The sequence below is a fragment of the Prunus mume genome, linkage group LG1 (genome assembly GCF_029339155.1).
Source record: "Prunus mume cultivar Tortuosa linkage group LG1, ASM2933915v1, whole genome shotgun sequence".
In the NCBI taxonomy this organism is placed as follows: domain Eukaryota; kingdom Viridiplantae; phylum Streptophyta; class Magnoliopsida; order Rosales; family Rosaceae; genus Prunus; species Prunus mume.
Genome location: NC_142698.1, coordinates 24,023,004 through 24,040,347, shown reverse-complemented (window position 1 = coordinate 24,040,347; position 17,344 = coordinate 24,023,004). Strand labels below are relative to the sequence as shown.

Below are 17,344 nucleotides of genomic sequence, written 5' to 3'. Positions count from 1 at the left end.
TTTGATGATCATCCAATGATCATTTAGTCTAATACCACCTGTTTTTATTTTGGTGAAGAGATTCTAAGTTTGAATCTTATAAACAATATATACTTTCTGAATTTTTTAAAAATAGAATTAAGTTGGTGATCGTACAGTTTTATGTGTCATTGTATATGATTTGACTTGGTTTGAGCTACATTCTCATTGTACGTAATTTGACTTGATTTGAGCTACATTATGATTTTTGGGAAGAAAAAAATTTACCATCGCAAAGAGGAAAATGATAAACCCTATATTCTACCCTCTTAGAATATCAGACCAATTTAACATGTGTATCCCCAAAACTAAGACCAATTCTATCTTATTTTTTAAAAAAGAATTAAGATGGCGATGAAACAATTATATGTGTCACATGTTCTCATTGTATATGATTTGACTTGGTGTGAGCTTACATTCTCATTGTACGTAATTTGACTTGATTTGAGCAAAATTATGATTTTCGTGAAGAAAAAAAAGAGTACCATGTTTAGTGACAACATCTCTCACAAAGATAAAACTGATAAACCCTAATTCTACTCTCTTAGAATATAAGATCAATTTAATATGTACATCCCCAAAACTAGACCAACTATCTTTGTATAAAAATTTGAGATAGATTTAAATTTAATCACACAAATTGCCATGAATTGTGGGTATAAATTACGCAACAAATCAATCAATGGAAATCATCCATTTTCATACTTACTTGAATGCCTTGAACACTCTCATCTCCATTTTTGCCTAAATTTATTTCCCCATTATGTGTAATTTCCTTTTCTGTAATCCTATTCATTCTGCATAGTTTCAGTTTCAGCCACTTTCTTTTCTGATATAAAATTTATAGGCCCTTCCATTGACTATGTACACAAGACTCAGACTCAATCATGCAATTGGTCACAGAGGATGAAAACTTCTCTTCTTCTTCTTGTTTATTTTAGGGTGTTGGGGTGAATCTGTTCTGTAACTTGTGAACTGGTCCACATCCCATATGACACGTATATAACTTGAAATGAGTGTTGGTTTAGTTCCGGCCTGCACAAGGCAAACCATTTAACAATTAGTAGCTCATAATGGTTGTATTATTTTGTCTGTACACTACAATGATTTCAGACCAGTTTGTCAAGTTTTCGGGAAGTGGGCTCTCAATCATCAACTTACAATCTTGCCTCTCCACTTGGATGTGCTTCACATGTGGACCTACATTTAATTTAATTTTCTTTTTCATTGAGGATGAAACATGAACAAAAACTATATAGCTCAAGCGGATAATGTGTGTTTGGTCAGTATTTATATAATTCTTAACAGTTAGGGGAAAAGGAGATGATGAAATATGATCTTCCCAAAAGTATGAGTGGCTCAGAGTGCCCCCTCTGCAGTAGTTTTCAAGTATTCAGGTGGTGAAGTGAGTTAGAGTCTTCTTCATCCAGCAACATGTTTTGCAAGTTACAATGACCTTAGTGGGCTCAGTTCCAAAGAAGCTCATAAACTTGCAAATTAATTTCATGTTTTTATTTTTTGGATACAAGCGATATGATGGGGAAGGAGGAATCGAACTTAGGAGATCGGGTGAAGCGATAAATTCTCTTAACTACTCGCGTTACAAGCCCCATGCAAATTAATTTCATGTTTTAAAGGCATTTTTGTTGTGAAAATTGCAAATTCTAACCTGGATTAATAGAGGACAAGCCATTTGTAGCGTGTGTGTATGACATATAGATGTGCCCCATTTTTTTATTTTTTATTTTTTATTTTTATTTTTACGTGTGTGGATTTTTACTATGGCTTTTGTAAGCTAATATGTTGTTATTAGAGGCCTTGGGGACTGGACCACATTAACTTGGTGTAGAATTTTTCTAGGGTTTGTGTTTGATTGAGTGGAGTAAGACCCATTACCTGAAGTGGGGCTTTTTTGGTCTCCTGATTGCTTCAGAAAATAGACAACACAACCTCCTGTTTTTAATAGAAAGTGTTGCGCAACCAATATTTCAAGTGACATTGGATCAGCAATTTATGACTTTTGAGTGTCTCAGAAGTGCTTTTGAGAAGCTAGTTGGGTTTGTGATCATAATATCATCCAAGGCAACTTGAAGTTTTGATATGGACCTAACAAAGCAGATCACTTGAAGTTTTGATACAAAGTACGGGAATGATAACTTGAACTTCGGTGCAATGATGCAGCAGACTCGTTACTTTGGTCCCCTTACACTCAAGTTTAGATTTATATTTGAGAAAAACAAGTTTATAATGACATATTTCTCACTCAAATCTGGTTCAATACTAAGAAACAGGTTTTAATTACTTAAAGAACTGCATTACAAAATAATAATACTAGAATAATTTATAAGCTTTAAAAAAACGAAGAACAAAATGTATGTTTTTTTAACATGGAAATTTTGCACATAATCCGGTCCGGTGTACAGCTTCGTTTTGAAAATAATGGCAGCCCATCCTTGTCAAAAGTAAAGCCCTTAGCCCCCATGATTGAAGAGGCGTAGGTACCACCATATTAGATGCATGTGAGGTGGACCTAAATTCTCTTGCCAGTTTCGCAAAGTTCACCTTTGTTTTGTGAAATGGCAACCATGTCACATGTGCTTTGGTCAGCCTGCCCTAGCTCATGTTGCGTTCAACCTTGTGGTCATTAAATTTCTCTCTCCTTTATATTTTTCTAAAGTCTCCTTAGATGTAATGAAACAATCGTAAACGATGAATAAAGGTCTACTAATTTTAAACAGAAAATAGTATGGGGAGGGATTAAATGGGCCATGGGCTTCGCATCTTTGGGCCTTATGTTTCGGCTTATAATGGATTTCCAAATGGGTTTTCTATAAGCTTTATAATTGAGACTCATATTGGGACCCTGTTCATGAGCCAAAATTTAGAGCCATCCGCATCTCTTCTTCACAATTTTTTGTTGTTCTTTTTCTTCTTGACACAATATTTGGTTGGTTGGCTTATTATTCTAATAGGTTTATTACGCATATGGTAATGGTAAAATGGTCCAATATTTGTAATTAAAAACAATAAAAATATTTGATTGGAAAAATCTCTCGATCTCGAAATAGGAGGGAGACATGGATGGATCATGTAATCACTTCACTTTATTTATAGATCAAACTTTTGATATTAGACACAAAGATTTAAGCCTAGTATGGTTGGTTACCAAAAAACAGGCTTTGTAAGTTTTAAGCTTTTCCATTACGAATTTTAAGTCTAGTGTTATCTCTCTCTTCCCAATTTGAGTGTAAGCTTAATCAACTAGCCCTTTGTCTAATGATATTTCTCTTCACGGTGTTAGAAGATGTTCCAAGTTCGAATTCCCCCTTCTTAATGATAAATTAGACGAATCTTAGAAGTCCGCGTTCATATTCTCTTCCCATTTCATAAAAAAAATGTTACAAGTTTATTTGTTACTTGTATGCCAAGGGAGCAAACTTGGATTTCTATTTTTCTCCACGCTTTAAGCTTAATCTCAATCTAACTTTTATTTGTTGACAAGCACTTCAGAGTTTTGATACAAGACCTCTCAGATATTTGAAACCTTCAATCTCTTCATTCTCAACTTATATGAGATTGCACATGAAAAATAGAATGTTTGCTTGATATACATCGTTGGTCCATTTCCTAATTATTGAAGTACATTCTTGTAGCATCGACTGATCCATTTAAAACTATAAGATTAGCTACCTATTGATTGACTCAAGGTAATGTTTTAACCTCCGTTTGTGCACCAACCAATTAAGTTTTTTTGCCTTTCCATCAACATTTGGAGTTTCGTAACTACAAATTCGCACTCAATACGAACACTTGAAAATACCACACTAACTGATTCCAACTCACTGTTTAAAGAGCCATCATGTCCTATATGATTTGATTGGTCATTCGTCTATTCACATGCTTTTAATCAAGTTGGCCAGAGCAAATATACTCTCCACTTCACACCCGAGTTAAAATACCCTAACCAAATAAACTTCATTTTCACAAATAAAAAATTGTTGGCGCCAAAAGTTCATAATAATCATGCACCTCTTTTTTGGGTCTAAGTAATCATGCACCTTAAACCTGACTGGAAAAAAAAAAAAAAAAAAACTCAAAAGATGGAAAGTAAAATGTACTTAAACTAGGTTGAAAAATCATAAACAAAGTTAGCTGACATTAATCTTTATAAGCCATATAATCCATTAGGTGACATTAACATAGCACACCCCATATGTGCTGGGCCTACACATTCTTACACACCCACCAACATTTTTTTAATAACAAAAAACTACAAAACTCCTGCCACTCAAAAATTTCAAAAATCAAAAGGAAAATGGGATTTTTTTTTTTTTTGGGTTATTTCTAAATTAGAGGGAAAATTAGAGTGGTGCGCATGAACAAGAAGGGCACCTGATGAGGCCGTTCTCGTTGCAGGAGGTACAACTCTTGAAGCCATTCTTCTCAGTGTACAACTTGTGGCTGCCACTACACTCGACACACAGAATAAATCTGTACCCTCCGCACGTGTCACAGACGCCCGGTTCCTGTGCGGGCAAGCCTTCCACGAACTTCTTGAGCTCACCGGCCTCGTGCAGCGTTCTCACCTCGTCGGCCCCACCTATGTACCTCCCACCAATGAAAACCCGCGGCAAAGTCAACTTAGTGTGTTGACCCAGAATCTGCTGCAGCTCGGTTAAGAACCCGTGGTCCATCGCCAGATCTCGTTCGTCCAACGAGACACGAAACCCTCGGAGAATTGATCGGACAGTCCTGCAGTCCTCGAACGTCGGCCTCACCACGCGCAGGCTCGTGAAGTAAACGACAATGCGCTTCTCCGCGCCAGGGATGGAGCTGATGGATGGCTCAGATTGTTTTGCGGAATTTTCATCTTGGGGTTGGGTGGGTGGGCGAGTTGACCAGGCGCGAAGGAGTGAGTTGGCGACTCGGACGCGGTGAAAAATAGCAGAGGTTCTTCTGGCGGCGGCGTTTGTGGGTTGTTGAGAGTGTTCGTTGTCGTCGGCGCAGAGATTCTGGATGTCTTTGAAGGAGGAGAAGGAGAAGGGTGAGGATGGAGATGACGTGTTGTGAATCTGAACCGTTGATTTGCCCCACGGCCGCCACATTTGAGGGTTGGGATCAGAAGAAGTTGGATTGTAGGAAGACCCAGATGAAGAGGTGAGAGAAAATTGAAACTTTATGACTTGGGTTGAAGAAAGATGGAGGGATATGAACTGGGTTCTCTCTGTTTTTTTATTTTATTTTTTGGGGGATTTATTTTGGTTTCAGGGTTTTGCTTGCTTAAAGCGAAGGCCTTCGTGATTGAAATTTGAAAGCTGTACAAAGCTTTGGGGAGCTTTCCAGAAAGAGATAGAGAGAGAGAGAGAGAGAGAGAGAGAGAGGATTTGACGAATGGGATGGATAGATAGGTAAAATTGAATTGATGGGGTAGGGTTGGGGGGGTTAGGCGGTTGGTTAAGGTAGTTGAGAGAGGTGGTGTGTTTGATTTGTTATTGCCTTAATGGGGGTTTAAGAGAGAATGGGGGGATGAGAGGTTCTAATTAGTAGATAGGGTAATTGGGATTTAAAGCCTAATTATAGATGAGAGGTCCTGTTTAGTAGATGGGTAACTTCTGCCTACTTCCATAGATTTTTCTGTGGACCTGGTTCAAGTCTTTTCCTTGTTATGTAAATTGTAATTGTCTACAACTCTGCCCTGTATTTGAGGAACTTTAAATTTATCTTGGCTTGGCTTAAAAAATGAGGTTTGGGGGGAGAAACCTACTTGAGTACAAGAGTTGGTGATGACTGATGACTGATGGTAATTGGTATCTGGTTAAACTTTAAGTTTAACTTACCCCCATACGCCACTTTTTTTGACTCAATATGCAAGTGAACTAAGTTATTGTAAATGTAGGTGAATTCTGTCTTGACACTTACATGCATCAATTATCTTATCGAGATTTATACATATTGGTGAAGAATTAAAATAATTATAATTGTCTAAGGGGTTGTAAAAAGTGATTAAGAGTATTTATTTATGCATTTGACGCCTTATTAGATTCGTTTCACCCCTCTCCCAATATTGCTTGTATAATTAAAAAACAATTATAACTGTATGTTTGAACGGGATTCACAATGCATAAACAAGGAGCAACATGGAGGATGGCTACCACTCGCTAGCATATGCATTCTAAACATTTATGAATCTAAATGAGTACAAGCTCCTGCAATGTAACAGCTTATCTTTGATTATTCTAAGTGTAAATAGGTTGGGGTTCACATTCATAATAAATATACAACGCACACAATGCAGGAGTATGGGAGCGTGCTGATTTCTTGCCAGCCCAGCAATAGCAAGCAAGCACATTAGCTTCTGTGTCTCAAAGTCAGAAAATCTTCACCTGCTCACACCTGCTCGCATTTGATTTCTCCTTTCTCTTACTATTTTGACAATGCACTTACTCGCGCTTGAAACGTTAGGTTCGATTTCTCCCTCCTTTATTATTGAACTGTTCACAATTGATTTCTCGCTCTCTTAATATCGCTTTTTAATTAAGAAAAACCATTTAGGGAATAATAAGAGAGGAGAGGGTGAATGTAATGATATATCCAGCAAGTGTCATGGGGGACCATGTATAATTAACTGCAGAGTGGTGGAGGAGACAATGCATGTTTGGTAGTTCTGAAAGTCTGAATCTGCTTCTTCCAAAAGCAAAAGTTAAAAGTAGAAAGCCCACTCCACCCAGTGGGTGCGTTCTGAAAAGTTCACATGGGGGGTAGAAGAAGAGTAAGAAAGTAAGGTGGAAGCCACATGCCTGATTGATTGAACATAGAAGTTATAGAAGAGAGCCTAGAGATCCTCTCTCATTTCATGTGAACCAGTTAAGGTATGTATGTATTTGTTCGTTTGTTCATTTCTTTCTTTTGTTCAAACCCAGAGGCACAGAGAGCTGGCAAAAATCCCTGGCTTGGTCCAAGTTCTACAGCTTCATATGACAAGATCTAGTTGACCTACACCTGGCAAAACACTGTAATAGAACTTTCATTATTATTGTTATTATTGTTAATGCAACTGTTTTAATAAATTTAGTAATGAGTTTGTTGATTGCATGTTCTTGTGCAGAGCTTAACACCTATTTTTTATTTATATTTATACATAATTATCTGAATCCATTAAAAACATGAATAAATGAACTCTCTAAATCAATATGTATCGGATAGATGCAGCATGTAGGGAGAAGACACAAACATTTGATATAATAGGTGTTCTATAAATGTCGCTCTCACCATAAGAATCAAGCATCCATCAAATCAAGTAACACATGGATACAGATAGATCATGTAGTTTTGAGATGTTCCAAAAGTCCTACGATCCATCCAATGTAAAAAAGGATTTGTGTTTGAGAAACTAAAATTTTCCCTTACGACGACGACTATGATGATAATGAAGTGGTACAACAGTCCCGTACAATTTTTTGGGCTTAAAATTCTCATTCACATGATGACGCACAACATGTTACAGCTTTAACAGATGCAGAAAAACAAAAGCAGTGAATATGTAAAATAGCTGTGGGACTGTAGTCTTCAAATTTTGATATGTTACAGCTTTAAACAGATGCAGAAAAACAAAAGAAGTAGATATGTAAAATAGCGGGAGATGCATATGTCTAACCTCAAATATACATGCATGTTGCATGTAGAAGAGCGGCAGAGCCCGACAGATTTGTGAAAGGAAATAGGGTAAGCACCAAAAAGGGTAAAAATTCCCATATTGGAAGTTAGAAAATCTTGCAAAGGCTTATAATGAGTTGAGCTACTCCTCTCATTGCCAATTGATTTTGGGATGGTATCAGAGCAGGTTGCTCACGTATGAAAGCCTAATGGCCACACACGTTCTCCACGTCACCCAAAATGTGTTGTTCACGTGTTTTAACCTGAAAATTTGCCATACGTGTGGAGACATGAAAATATGAAGGTAAAAAGTCCCACATAAAAAAATTTTGTTTGATGTATAGACCAACAAAGGGACATCGTTGAGATGGATTTGGGTTGCTATTGGAAACCCTTTAATAGGGTAGGCCCAGACCAACTCAGCCCATGGAATTTTGGCAAGAAAAATTTAAAATTTGTATTTAGCTTGGAGGTGACATTTGTTTTTGGAAAATACTTCCCTCCTTACCAGGTAAGTAGACTCTTCTACATTCCTGCCAATAGTGAATGTGATATATGTGCATAAGTTTTACTTTTTGTGTTTTTAATGAATTATTTTTGTATATGTGTCATACTGTGATTCACAGGAAGTAGTAGTATCTCCTTATCGGTAAGGAGGCAAGTAGTGTCCTTTGTTTTTTTGGACAGATTTGAGTTGACTTTTGTTGGGTTGGTTCTTCACAAACCAACACCAATAACTCACTGCAAAGAGAGAATATGGAGAGTAGTGTCACCAAGTCCCTTCTGCAATCTCTCTCACAATATTACCATTTGGTGCGAGAGGTTGCAGAGTTATTACCCGAGTCTCTATTGTCCATTTTTTATTTTTTACTCTTATATAGTTATTACTCGTATGAAGAATTTAGCACTTTTATATTTAATACTCTATTATACACGTACGTATGTATTTTTCAATAATACATTCATGTTCTGTACATGTCTTAAATGCTCTTCAATATCTACTTCGAATATGTTGAAACTAACAATTTAATATTTATAAAGTACAAAATAATGCAACTAGGAGGGTCATTTTCTCTTTATTTATTTTTTTAAATAGTATAGTCGCGCTGCTATACCTTTTAAATATAATGTATTTAAGGAGTCTAGCCAAGGCGGCTATACCATGGTTAAAAAAAAAAATAGTATAACTGCGCGTCGATACTTATTTTGACACCCTTTTTAATTTTAATTTTTTTTTAATAATAAGAGTAATGCTACACTTACCATATTTTTATCCCACATTTCTATACCACATGATATAGTATGTCCATATTATATGTCACATCAATTAAATCAATGAAGTGTATTTTACTTAAGACAATTAGAAAAACAAATACTGGAATAAATCATAAAAGAAAAGAAAATATTAAATAATTTTAATTGATGTGGATGTCCACCTCAGCTGTCACATAAGATGGTATAAGAATGTGGTATACAAATGTGGTAAGAGTATCATTATTCTTTTAATAATTCGTATAGACGCGTCTATATTAAGTTAAAAAAAAAAAGTATAGCCGGAGGCTGTACTTATTTTGACACGTACCACCCAATCGCAACGCGGTCCTTTCTTTAGATATATAAATATTATAGCCGCGTGGCTTTACTATCGTATAGCCGCGCGGCTATACTTAATTTCACACGTGTAAGCCTAATCACAATGTGGATTTTTAGATATATAAAATAGTATAGCCGAGATACTCGGTATTTTTCTAATTTTTTTTAAAATAAAATAGCATAGCCGTGGGCTATACCGATTTTGACACGGCTCAAGGTCTCTTTCTTTTTTAAAATAAATCATATAGCCGCGCGGCTATACTCAGTATTTTCTGGTTCTTATTATAAAAATAGTATAGCCCTAAGTAAGGGTGGAGACGGTATGGTATGGTACGGTATTGAGCCCGCACCGCTACCAATACAGAAATTTAAATCGGTGTGGTGACGGTATGAGATTATGATTTGCCAAAATTGGTACCGTACTATACCGTACTAATCGACATCGGTATCATTTCGGTACCAAAATGATACAATTAAAAAAGGAACCAATTCAATATTCAACACTAAAATAAGTGATGTCTAAGTTACAAATTCAAAGATTCAACATATTCAATATCCAAATCAACCAAATCAATATTTATCCATCAACAAATTTATCAAACCCAAATGGTTAAAACTCATGTCTTATGGCTTACAAACCAAAATAGTTAAAATTATGCCTTATGGCTTACAAAAATACAAACACAATCCAAACATAAATGACAAAAACATAAAGTTATCATATTCGGTACGGTACGGTATTGACCGGTACCAAAATTTTGATACCGATACCATACCATATTATATTGGTACGGTACGGTACTGAATATCTCCCCATACCAAATGAAACGGTATGAAATCGGTATGGTACGGTGCGGTTATGGTACGGTTTCGGTATTTCGTTTAAGATGCCCACCCTAGCCCCAAGGCTATACATATTTTAAAACACGTGGGCAGCTCATCGATTGGGGGTCATGGTTTTTAATAAATAGTATAGCCGCGCGGCGATTCTCGGTTTTGATAAATTTTTTAAATAGTATAGCCGACCGGCTATACCGATTTTGAAACGTGGGCACCCATCGATGAGGTTTTTCTTAATTTTTAAAAAATAGTATAGCCGACTGGCTATACGGAACCACCATCTTCTCATTGGATGTGCTTTGGAGGGCTCGTGGTACTTCTAGACCTCTTATTTACTCTTACAATCCGGTCACTCATCTCCATGTCTTGAACAGAGTCCATGCCCATTTCATAGTCATCTACCCCTGAGCGTTTCCCGTGGGAAGCAGTCTTTAGCTTGCTATGCAGTGCTGTTTCATTCAGCCCAACAGAAGTCAACTCTTGCTGGAGTGAATCAAGCTTTGCCTGTGCAGCTTGTTTGCATCCGCATGTGCTGCACGCTCACTGTCCAGAAGGCCTTGAAGGACGACAGTACTAGACTAGTTCTCTGCTCTTCTCATTATTTGATTTAAATAGTGATTCTGTTTCCTTCTCTCTTTCTTCAACTCTTGCTTCCAGAAGAGCAACTTTCGAATGAGCTCCCATCTCTGACACACGAATTCTCTCTAACTTATCATCTAAGTTTCTTTTTTCTCTTGGCAAACTTCCAATATGCTTCTCAGCTCTCTCAATTTGGGCCAATCTTTCCATTTCCAATAACTTCTGCATCTCACTCGTTTCCTTTTGAGCAACATCGCTTGAGCTCGTGCTTTATATCGGCAATATCAGTCGCTCTTGTGACTTGTTTTTCAGCGATTTTAAACCTTTCTTGTATTTTACACCTTTCTAATTTTTGACATAAAGTCCTTGATTTCAAGCTTCATCGATGATATTTCAGCATCATAACTATCTACTTTCGATTTGGCAGTCTGCAAAGAATGTGTAATAGTCAAGTACCACATCATTGATAGATTCATATATTGAAAAGAAAAGCAAACATTTGCAAAATAAGGATTCTTCTTCGTCCCTAAACATTTTCAATGATTTCCATAGGGTTCTATTTCCGATAACTGATTTTTTACATAATGCCTAAGATCTTTAGCTCAACTGGCATTGGGATAGGTACCTACAAGGGATGGGTCTTAAGTTCGAATCTAATGTAAGAACCCAAAAAAATAGCCCTCTATTCACCCTCTATTCCGTATGAAGTCTGAGATCCAAAAGGGTTATTTTATTATTGTATTCTCCATTGTTGTAGTTTCAAATGAAAACAGAACATCCACTTCAACATCTACTCTCTTCAGATAAGACACAGGGCAACACATATTATTTATGTAACCTCAATGAAACAGCACAAAGAAGCTAACCAAGACAAAAATTTATATAGCACACATCTAATTCCAGTTGGTTGGTCAATCGTTTATTACATGTTCACTACTTCCACTTTTTTCCAGTTAGAAACTAGGATTCTGTTAAACTTTTATACACAAGGAAAATCGTGGATAAAAACTAATAATTTAGAGCCCGTTGCAAAATACCACCCAATAAGAGAGCTCAAGGAGTACATAAACCTGCCATGAAGAGGATATGGTGCGGGACCCATCATCATAGTTGCCCCAACTTGCTTCGGCCTTGTTCTTTCAAAAACAAACCTTGTCAATGCGTCTAGCCCGGATCTGAATTCAGAACTTAATTTGACCAACTGCATTAGAAAAACTTAGCCTTCAAGTTCAACACAAACAAATATCAATATAGAGAGCAACAGATTTGAATTCATGACCTACAAGAGAGAGATCAAAGACAACAGTGAGTCACTGACCTGAATTTCATTAATTCTCTGTAGATCATGTTCGTTGTTCAACAGCCGTACAAGCATTCTCTATCTGAAAATAGAGCTCGAATGGAGGCTCGTATCTATATTGGCCATTCATACTGTACAATTAGCGCCTCCAAGTCCAACATACATTATACATAGAGAACATAATTCAAGAGTAGCAGTGGTCAATGTGCTTAGAATGTCATAAATAGCTAACAAGCGTAACCTAAAAGCAGATAATGCCAGTTTAACAGTACATGTATGAATTGGCAAGCAAATTCTTGAAAATAAAAGGTCAAGATTTCTCTCTCTCTCTCTCTCTCTACTACTACTACTACTACTAAAAATGCAGAAAGACGGATTTCGACTACTCTGAAATAGTGAATCACTATTACGAGGAATACGGCAAACAAAAATTGTACTAACATTCTCCACCTAAAACACAGGCAGTGAGTAGTGAATGGGTCGTGATACTTAATTATGTCGTGTCGGGATATTAAACGTGTCAGAATAAGCTCAACCCGAACTCCAACCCATTAATAAGCGTAACGTCGGGTTGGATCGCTTTATCGTATGGTTTCAGTCGTAACGGGTTGATAAATAATAACATGCATGTTACAAAGTCACAAATCAAAAAATTTAAATAAAAAAAGAGAGAGGAGAGAAAATATAAGGAAAAGAAAGAAAAAAAAGGATAGAGAGAGGAGAAAGAGAGAATGAAAACAAAAAAAAATAGAGAGAGGAGAGAAGAGAAGAAAAAAAAAAAAATTGAGAGAGAGAGAGAGAGAGAGAGAGAAGAGAGAAGGAAAGAAATAAAAAAAAAGAGAGGAGAGAAACTAAAGAGAAGGAAAAGAAAAAAAAAATAAGAGGAGAAAACTAAAGAGAAGTAAAAAAAGAGAGGAGAAAGAGAGAAGGAAAGAAATTAAAAAAGAGAGAGGAGAAGATAGACGAAAAAAGAAAACAAAAGAAGAAAAGAAACATTATAAATATCAAAGGCATAGTATATAATTACAAGTTGTATCTAGCATGGTGGATAAGGTATTGAGAGTAATGAGGATGGAGGAGGTCCGAAACTCCATATGTGTTTTTGAGTCTCTATTTCCTATATTTTTTCATGGGTTGGCGTGTCTACACGGGTTGACCACGACCATGACACGACCCGCTTTAATAAACGGGTTAAGCGATTTTAACGGGTTAGGGGTTAACCAAACCGCACCCCTGATTTAATAAACGGTCAAACGTTGACCGAAAATTACCCAATTATTAATCGCGTGTTCGAGTCGTTTTTCCGGCGGGTTTAGTCGTAACGCTTGGCGGTAGAAATTGCCACCCTAGCTGAGGTACAAGCATAAATGCCATTTGCATATTAAAGAATAAGCAAAGCAAGAGAAGCTAAACGCATGCCATTCACAGAAATGTTTAAACTTCAGAATCAATTTGAATTCAAGTAGCCTACGCATGCCATTCACAGAACCTTGTTATTGGCAAGACCATAGAAACTCCATGATAGGACAACTTCATCATTTCCTTCCACAGAAGATGTACACCAAGTCAAAATTTGTGTATTTTTTTTTTCTTCTCACGCCATGTCACAATGGAAGAGAGAAGAATATGAGGCGCAAAGTGGAGAGGAATGGAATTAGATGAATTAAGAGTCTCATGATCTCTTCTTCTATGAAATTACTGGCTTCACCGCTGCTTCCCAATCTCAAATTTGCGCTAAATTGTTTGAATTGAGTTTCGCACTTTCACTCAATCGTGTTCTAAGTCGGCCTAGGGGCGGCTGAGGCTAGGTCGGCGCTAGGCCGCTAGGCGGTGGCTAGGCGGACGCTAAGTGCAGCGCGGCTAGGCGGGCGCCAGGCGCTAGGCGGTGACTAGTGCGGCGCCAGGCGCTAGGCGGTGACTAAGGCGGTGGCTAGGCCGGCGCGCAAGCGGCTAGGCGGTTAGGTAGTAGCTAGGCTAGCGGCTAGGCGGGTTGGGTCTCTTTCGGTGCCGAACCCGGAGGACGAGTGACTCGAGAGAAAGTTCCGTTCTCTGCGAGTGCAACCTTCGTGTTCGTTGGAATATATTTAAAGAGTATAGCCGTTCGCTGTACTTGTAAAATATCTATATCCTTGCGGCTGTGCGTTTATAATTTTTATTTATAGAGTCGAGCCTTGCGGCTATAATGGATGACGTATCATCCAAAGGAAACGTATCATGCACGGTCATTTCAGAATCCTCATGGTGGTTTGGGATTATTAAGCATATCTTATTACATGAGCTTCTTCTTGTTCTAGCAATAGTATGCTGATAATATTGCAGAAGCCTCAGGAATATGATTTGATGTGGTAGAAATAGACCAGCTTGACCAAATGAGAATACAGTATGCTCTACGTTTTACTTGTTCGGCAGATTGGGGACCGAAGGTTGATGTTGTTGTTTTTTGTTTTCTTGACCTTGCTTCAAATTATGAACCCCCAGATTCACTTGCGGAGTGGCTTGAAGCTGGTGAACAGCGTGTCTTGGAGTCTTGAAGCAGGCTTGAGGTTTTGACACCACTGCAAGTAGGTTTTGATGCTATAGGGGAACAGATTTGAGTTCATGACCAACAAGAGAGAGATCAAAGACAAGTCACTGACCTGAATTTCGTCAATTCTCTGTAGAACATGTTCGCTGTTCAACGGCTGTACAAAGGTGAAGCATTCTCTATCTGGAAATAGAGCTCGAATGGAGGCTCATATCTATATCGGCCATTCATACTGTACAATTAGCGCCTCCAAGTCCAACATACATAGATAACTTAATTCAAGAGTAGCAGTGCTCAATGTGCCTAGAATGTCATAAATAGCTAACAAGCGTAACCTAAAAGCAGAGAATGCCAGTTTAACAATACATGTATGAATTGGCAACAAATTCTTGAAAATAAGATTGCTCTCTCTCTCTCTCTCTCCTCTCTCTCTCTCTCCCCTTTAAAAAATGCAGAAATCTTCTCAAACAAACTAAGAAGAGCCAGATAAATACCTCATTTTTCGCAACTACATCGCTTTTCTGTCATCAACTGGCTTCAAAGCAAGCTCCAGATAGTCACGGGGAATTGTCCTTCCACTATCCTCAGATAAATCCAGATACAAGTCCTGAAACCAAGGCAGTGTAAATTACCACAAATGGTACATAGTCTACTCAATACACTGTGTATTCATACGACGATAAAAAACCAAAAAACAAAATAACCACAACAGAGGAACCATTATCATAAGAATAATAGGATTACAATAATTATTGTAGTTGATGGCACAGATATCCAAGAAGCTACAATAGAGAAATACAAACATATACAGTTTTATTTCTCACAGCAACATTCAACTGGTGGGGAGGCAATAGTATTAGCCCCATCTTACTGGTCAGAAGTTCATAGAGTGCAAGCAGGACAGAGAAAGAGAGAGAAGAGGTGGTCAGAAAAGGTAAATGCTTTAAGTATTTTAGGCCCCATCTTAATATCTTGAAGTTAATCAATGATTCACACCCCCAAGTTTTAAATATATTCTCGAATATTTTAATGGTATAGCCGCGGGCTATACCCTTCAAATTATTTCAAATATTTTACTCTTCAAATTATTTCAAATATTTTAATAGTACAGCGGCGTGGCTATACTATATAAATATTTTCGAATATTTTAACATTATAGCCGGTGGGCTAGAATATGTGAATATTTTAATAGTATAGCCGCCCGGCTATACGGATTTTTTTTTTCCCCAGAGGCGATACATAGATTCTACAAACATAGCCATAGGAAACGAAACTGCAACACGCTACTGTCAGTGAATGTTCAGAGATATCCACAATTTTTTCTCTGAAGATGTCCACTAACCGCGTGATCTGAAAATTAGAGCAGACAAACAAGATTAGGTACAAGGATGTAATAACACAATAAGATCATTTTAAACAGTGCTCATAACCGTCAACTAGAAAAGAACTCTGTTTTATCCCCAGAATTATCACATACAACACAACAAATATAAGGTAACCCTCACTGGTGTGGTGAATGCCTGCAAAACACAACAAATACATTGCAGGTTTGGACTTTATCAACACACAACCACAACAATCAAGAATCTTACAGAAAAGTGACTTCAAATCCTTTGAGGAATCAAGCAACACATCACCCTATGAAACTAATTTAATTACAAGAATTCTACTAGTATGTATGAATAGCAACTGAAAGCCATGTGCTAAAAGCAACTGAACTACTTCTGTTCTAATATTATCAATGAGGCAAAAGCGTGCTTCAACTACATTCATTACAAGATCAAAATCCCCTCAAGAAAATGTAAACAGACAACGGGTAACACCAAAAATAAGAAACATATTTCAGGAGAAGTACCTCAAGCTCCCGTTTAGGTTCATTGGAAACTGGCGGAAGACATAGTGACAAACTTATCATAAATAGTCAATTTTATAATTCTTACACATTACGAATGATAGCGTTAGAAATTAATATAACATGAGACCTTAACAAATTCAAAGAAATTGCTAATCATGCACCAAGTGCATATGAACCCAATTACACTGTCAAACTTCGAGAGAGTTATGAAACTTGTTCCGTGTGAAGTGGCCGGCAACTGTGCCACAGATTATATAGGGATACAGAAATATGGCAAACCACAAGCGAAAGAGGGATAGGGATTAAAAGAAATATGAACCTGAAGAAATGGGGAAACAATATCTCTATTGTAAGTTAGCTCGTCCAGAATTATCTCCACCACAGGAGTTCTGCACCAAATCCAAAAAGTGCATGTATTTTCAATAAATAGAATATGGTACATGAGAGAGAGAGAGAGAGAGAGAGAGAGATATCTGCAGCACTCGTCTTGGACACATCAAGCTCCGTTATCTGAAAAGGACCGAAATCAGTGCCAGTGCATAAACTGATTCTACAAATATTAGGGGCTCACCATGCAGGTATGCTTTCCTACCTCAAGTAAAGAAATTGCAGCAGCAGTATCAAAATTTTCAGCTGGTTATTGTGCCGTAGAATTCTTTGAACATATCATTTAATCGGTGCATCCAGCATAGGTTTGATACAGTTTACAGTTTACTTTTCTCGACACCTACAAAAGGTAACTTAAATTTGAGGGCAAGAGTCGTGGTATAAAATCACTTAATAACCAGTGGACAACAGGCTCTTCAGTATTCATGGTTTGAAAGAGAAGGGGAATACCGGAAGCATGTTGAATAAAGACTCTCTCAGAACTACCCATTTCATGGTATCTGCATATACTTAGATATCAATTTAACTTCATAGACACTGTTGCGTGGTCGAAAATCTCCTTTAAAAACATGAACTGGGTATTATAACACGTTTC

The 17,344-nt window shown here is 37.3% G+C and overlaps 1 protein-coding gene across 1 annotated transcript; it reads right to left on the bottom strand.

The window, feature by feature from the left end:
- Positions 1 to 4,146: 4,146 nt before the first annotated feature.
- On the bottom strand, positions 4,147 to 5,536 carry LOC103321428 (Glutaredoxin family protein). Its single transcript, XM_008223230.3, has one exon. The coding sequence runs from the start codon at positions 5,121 to 5,123 to the stop codon at positions 4,380 to 4,382; it is 744 nt and encodes a 247-aa protein (XP_008221452.1). The 5' UTR covers positions 5,124 to 5,536; the 3' UTR covers positions 4,147 to 4,379.
- Positions 5,537 to 17,344: the final 11,808 nt, after the last annotated feature.

Bases quoted from the DNA above. Each gene is read 5' to 3' on its own strand.
- LOC103321428 (XM_008223230.3), bottom strand. From the start codon at position 5,123: ATGTGGCGGCCGTGGGGCAAATCAACGGTTCAGATTCACAACACGTCA.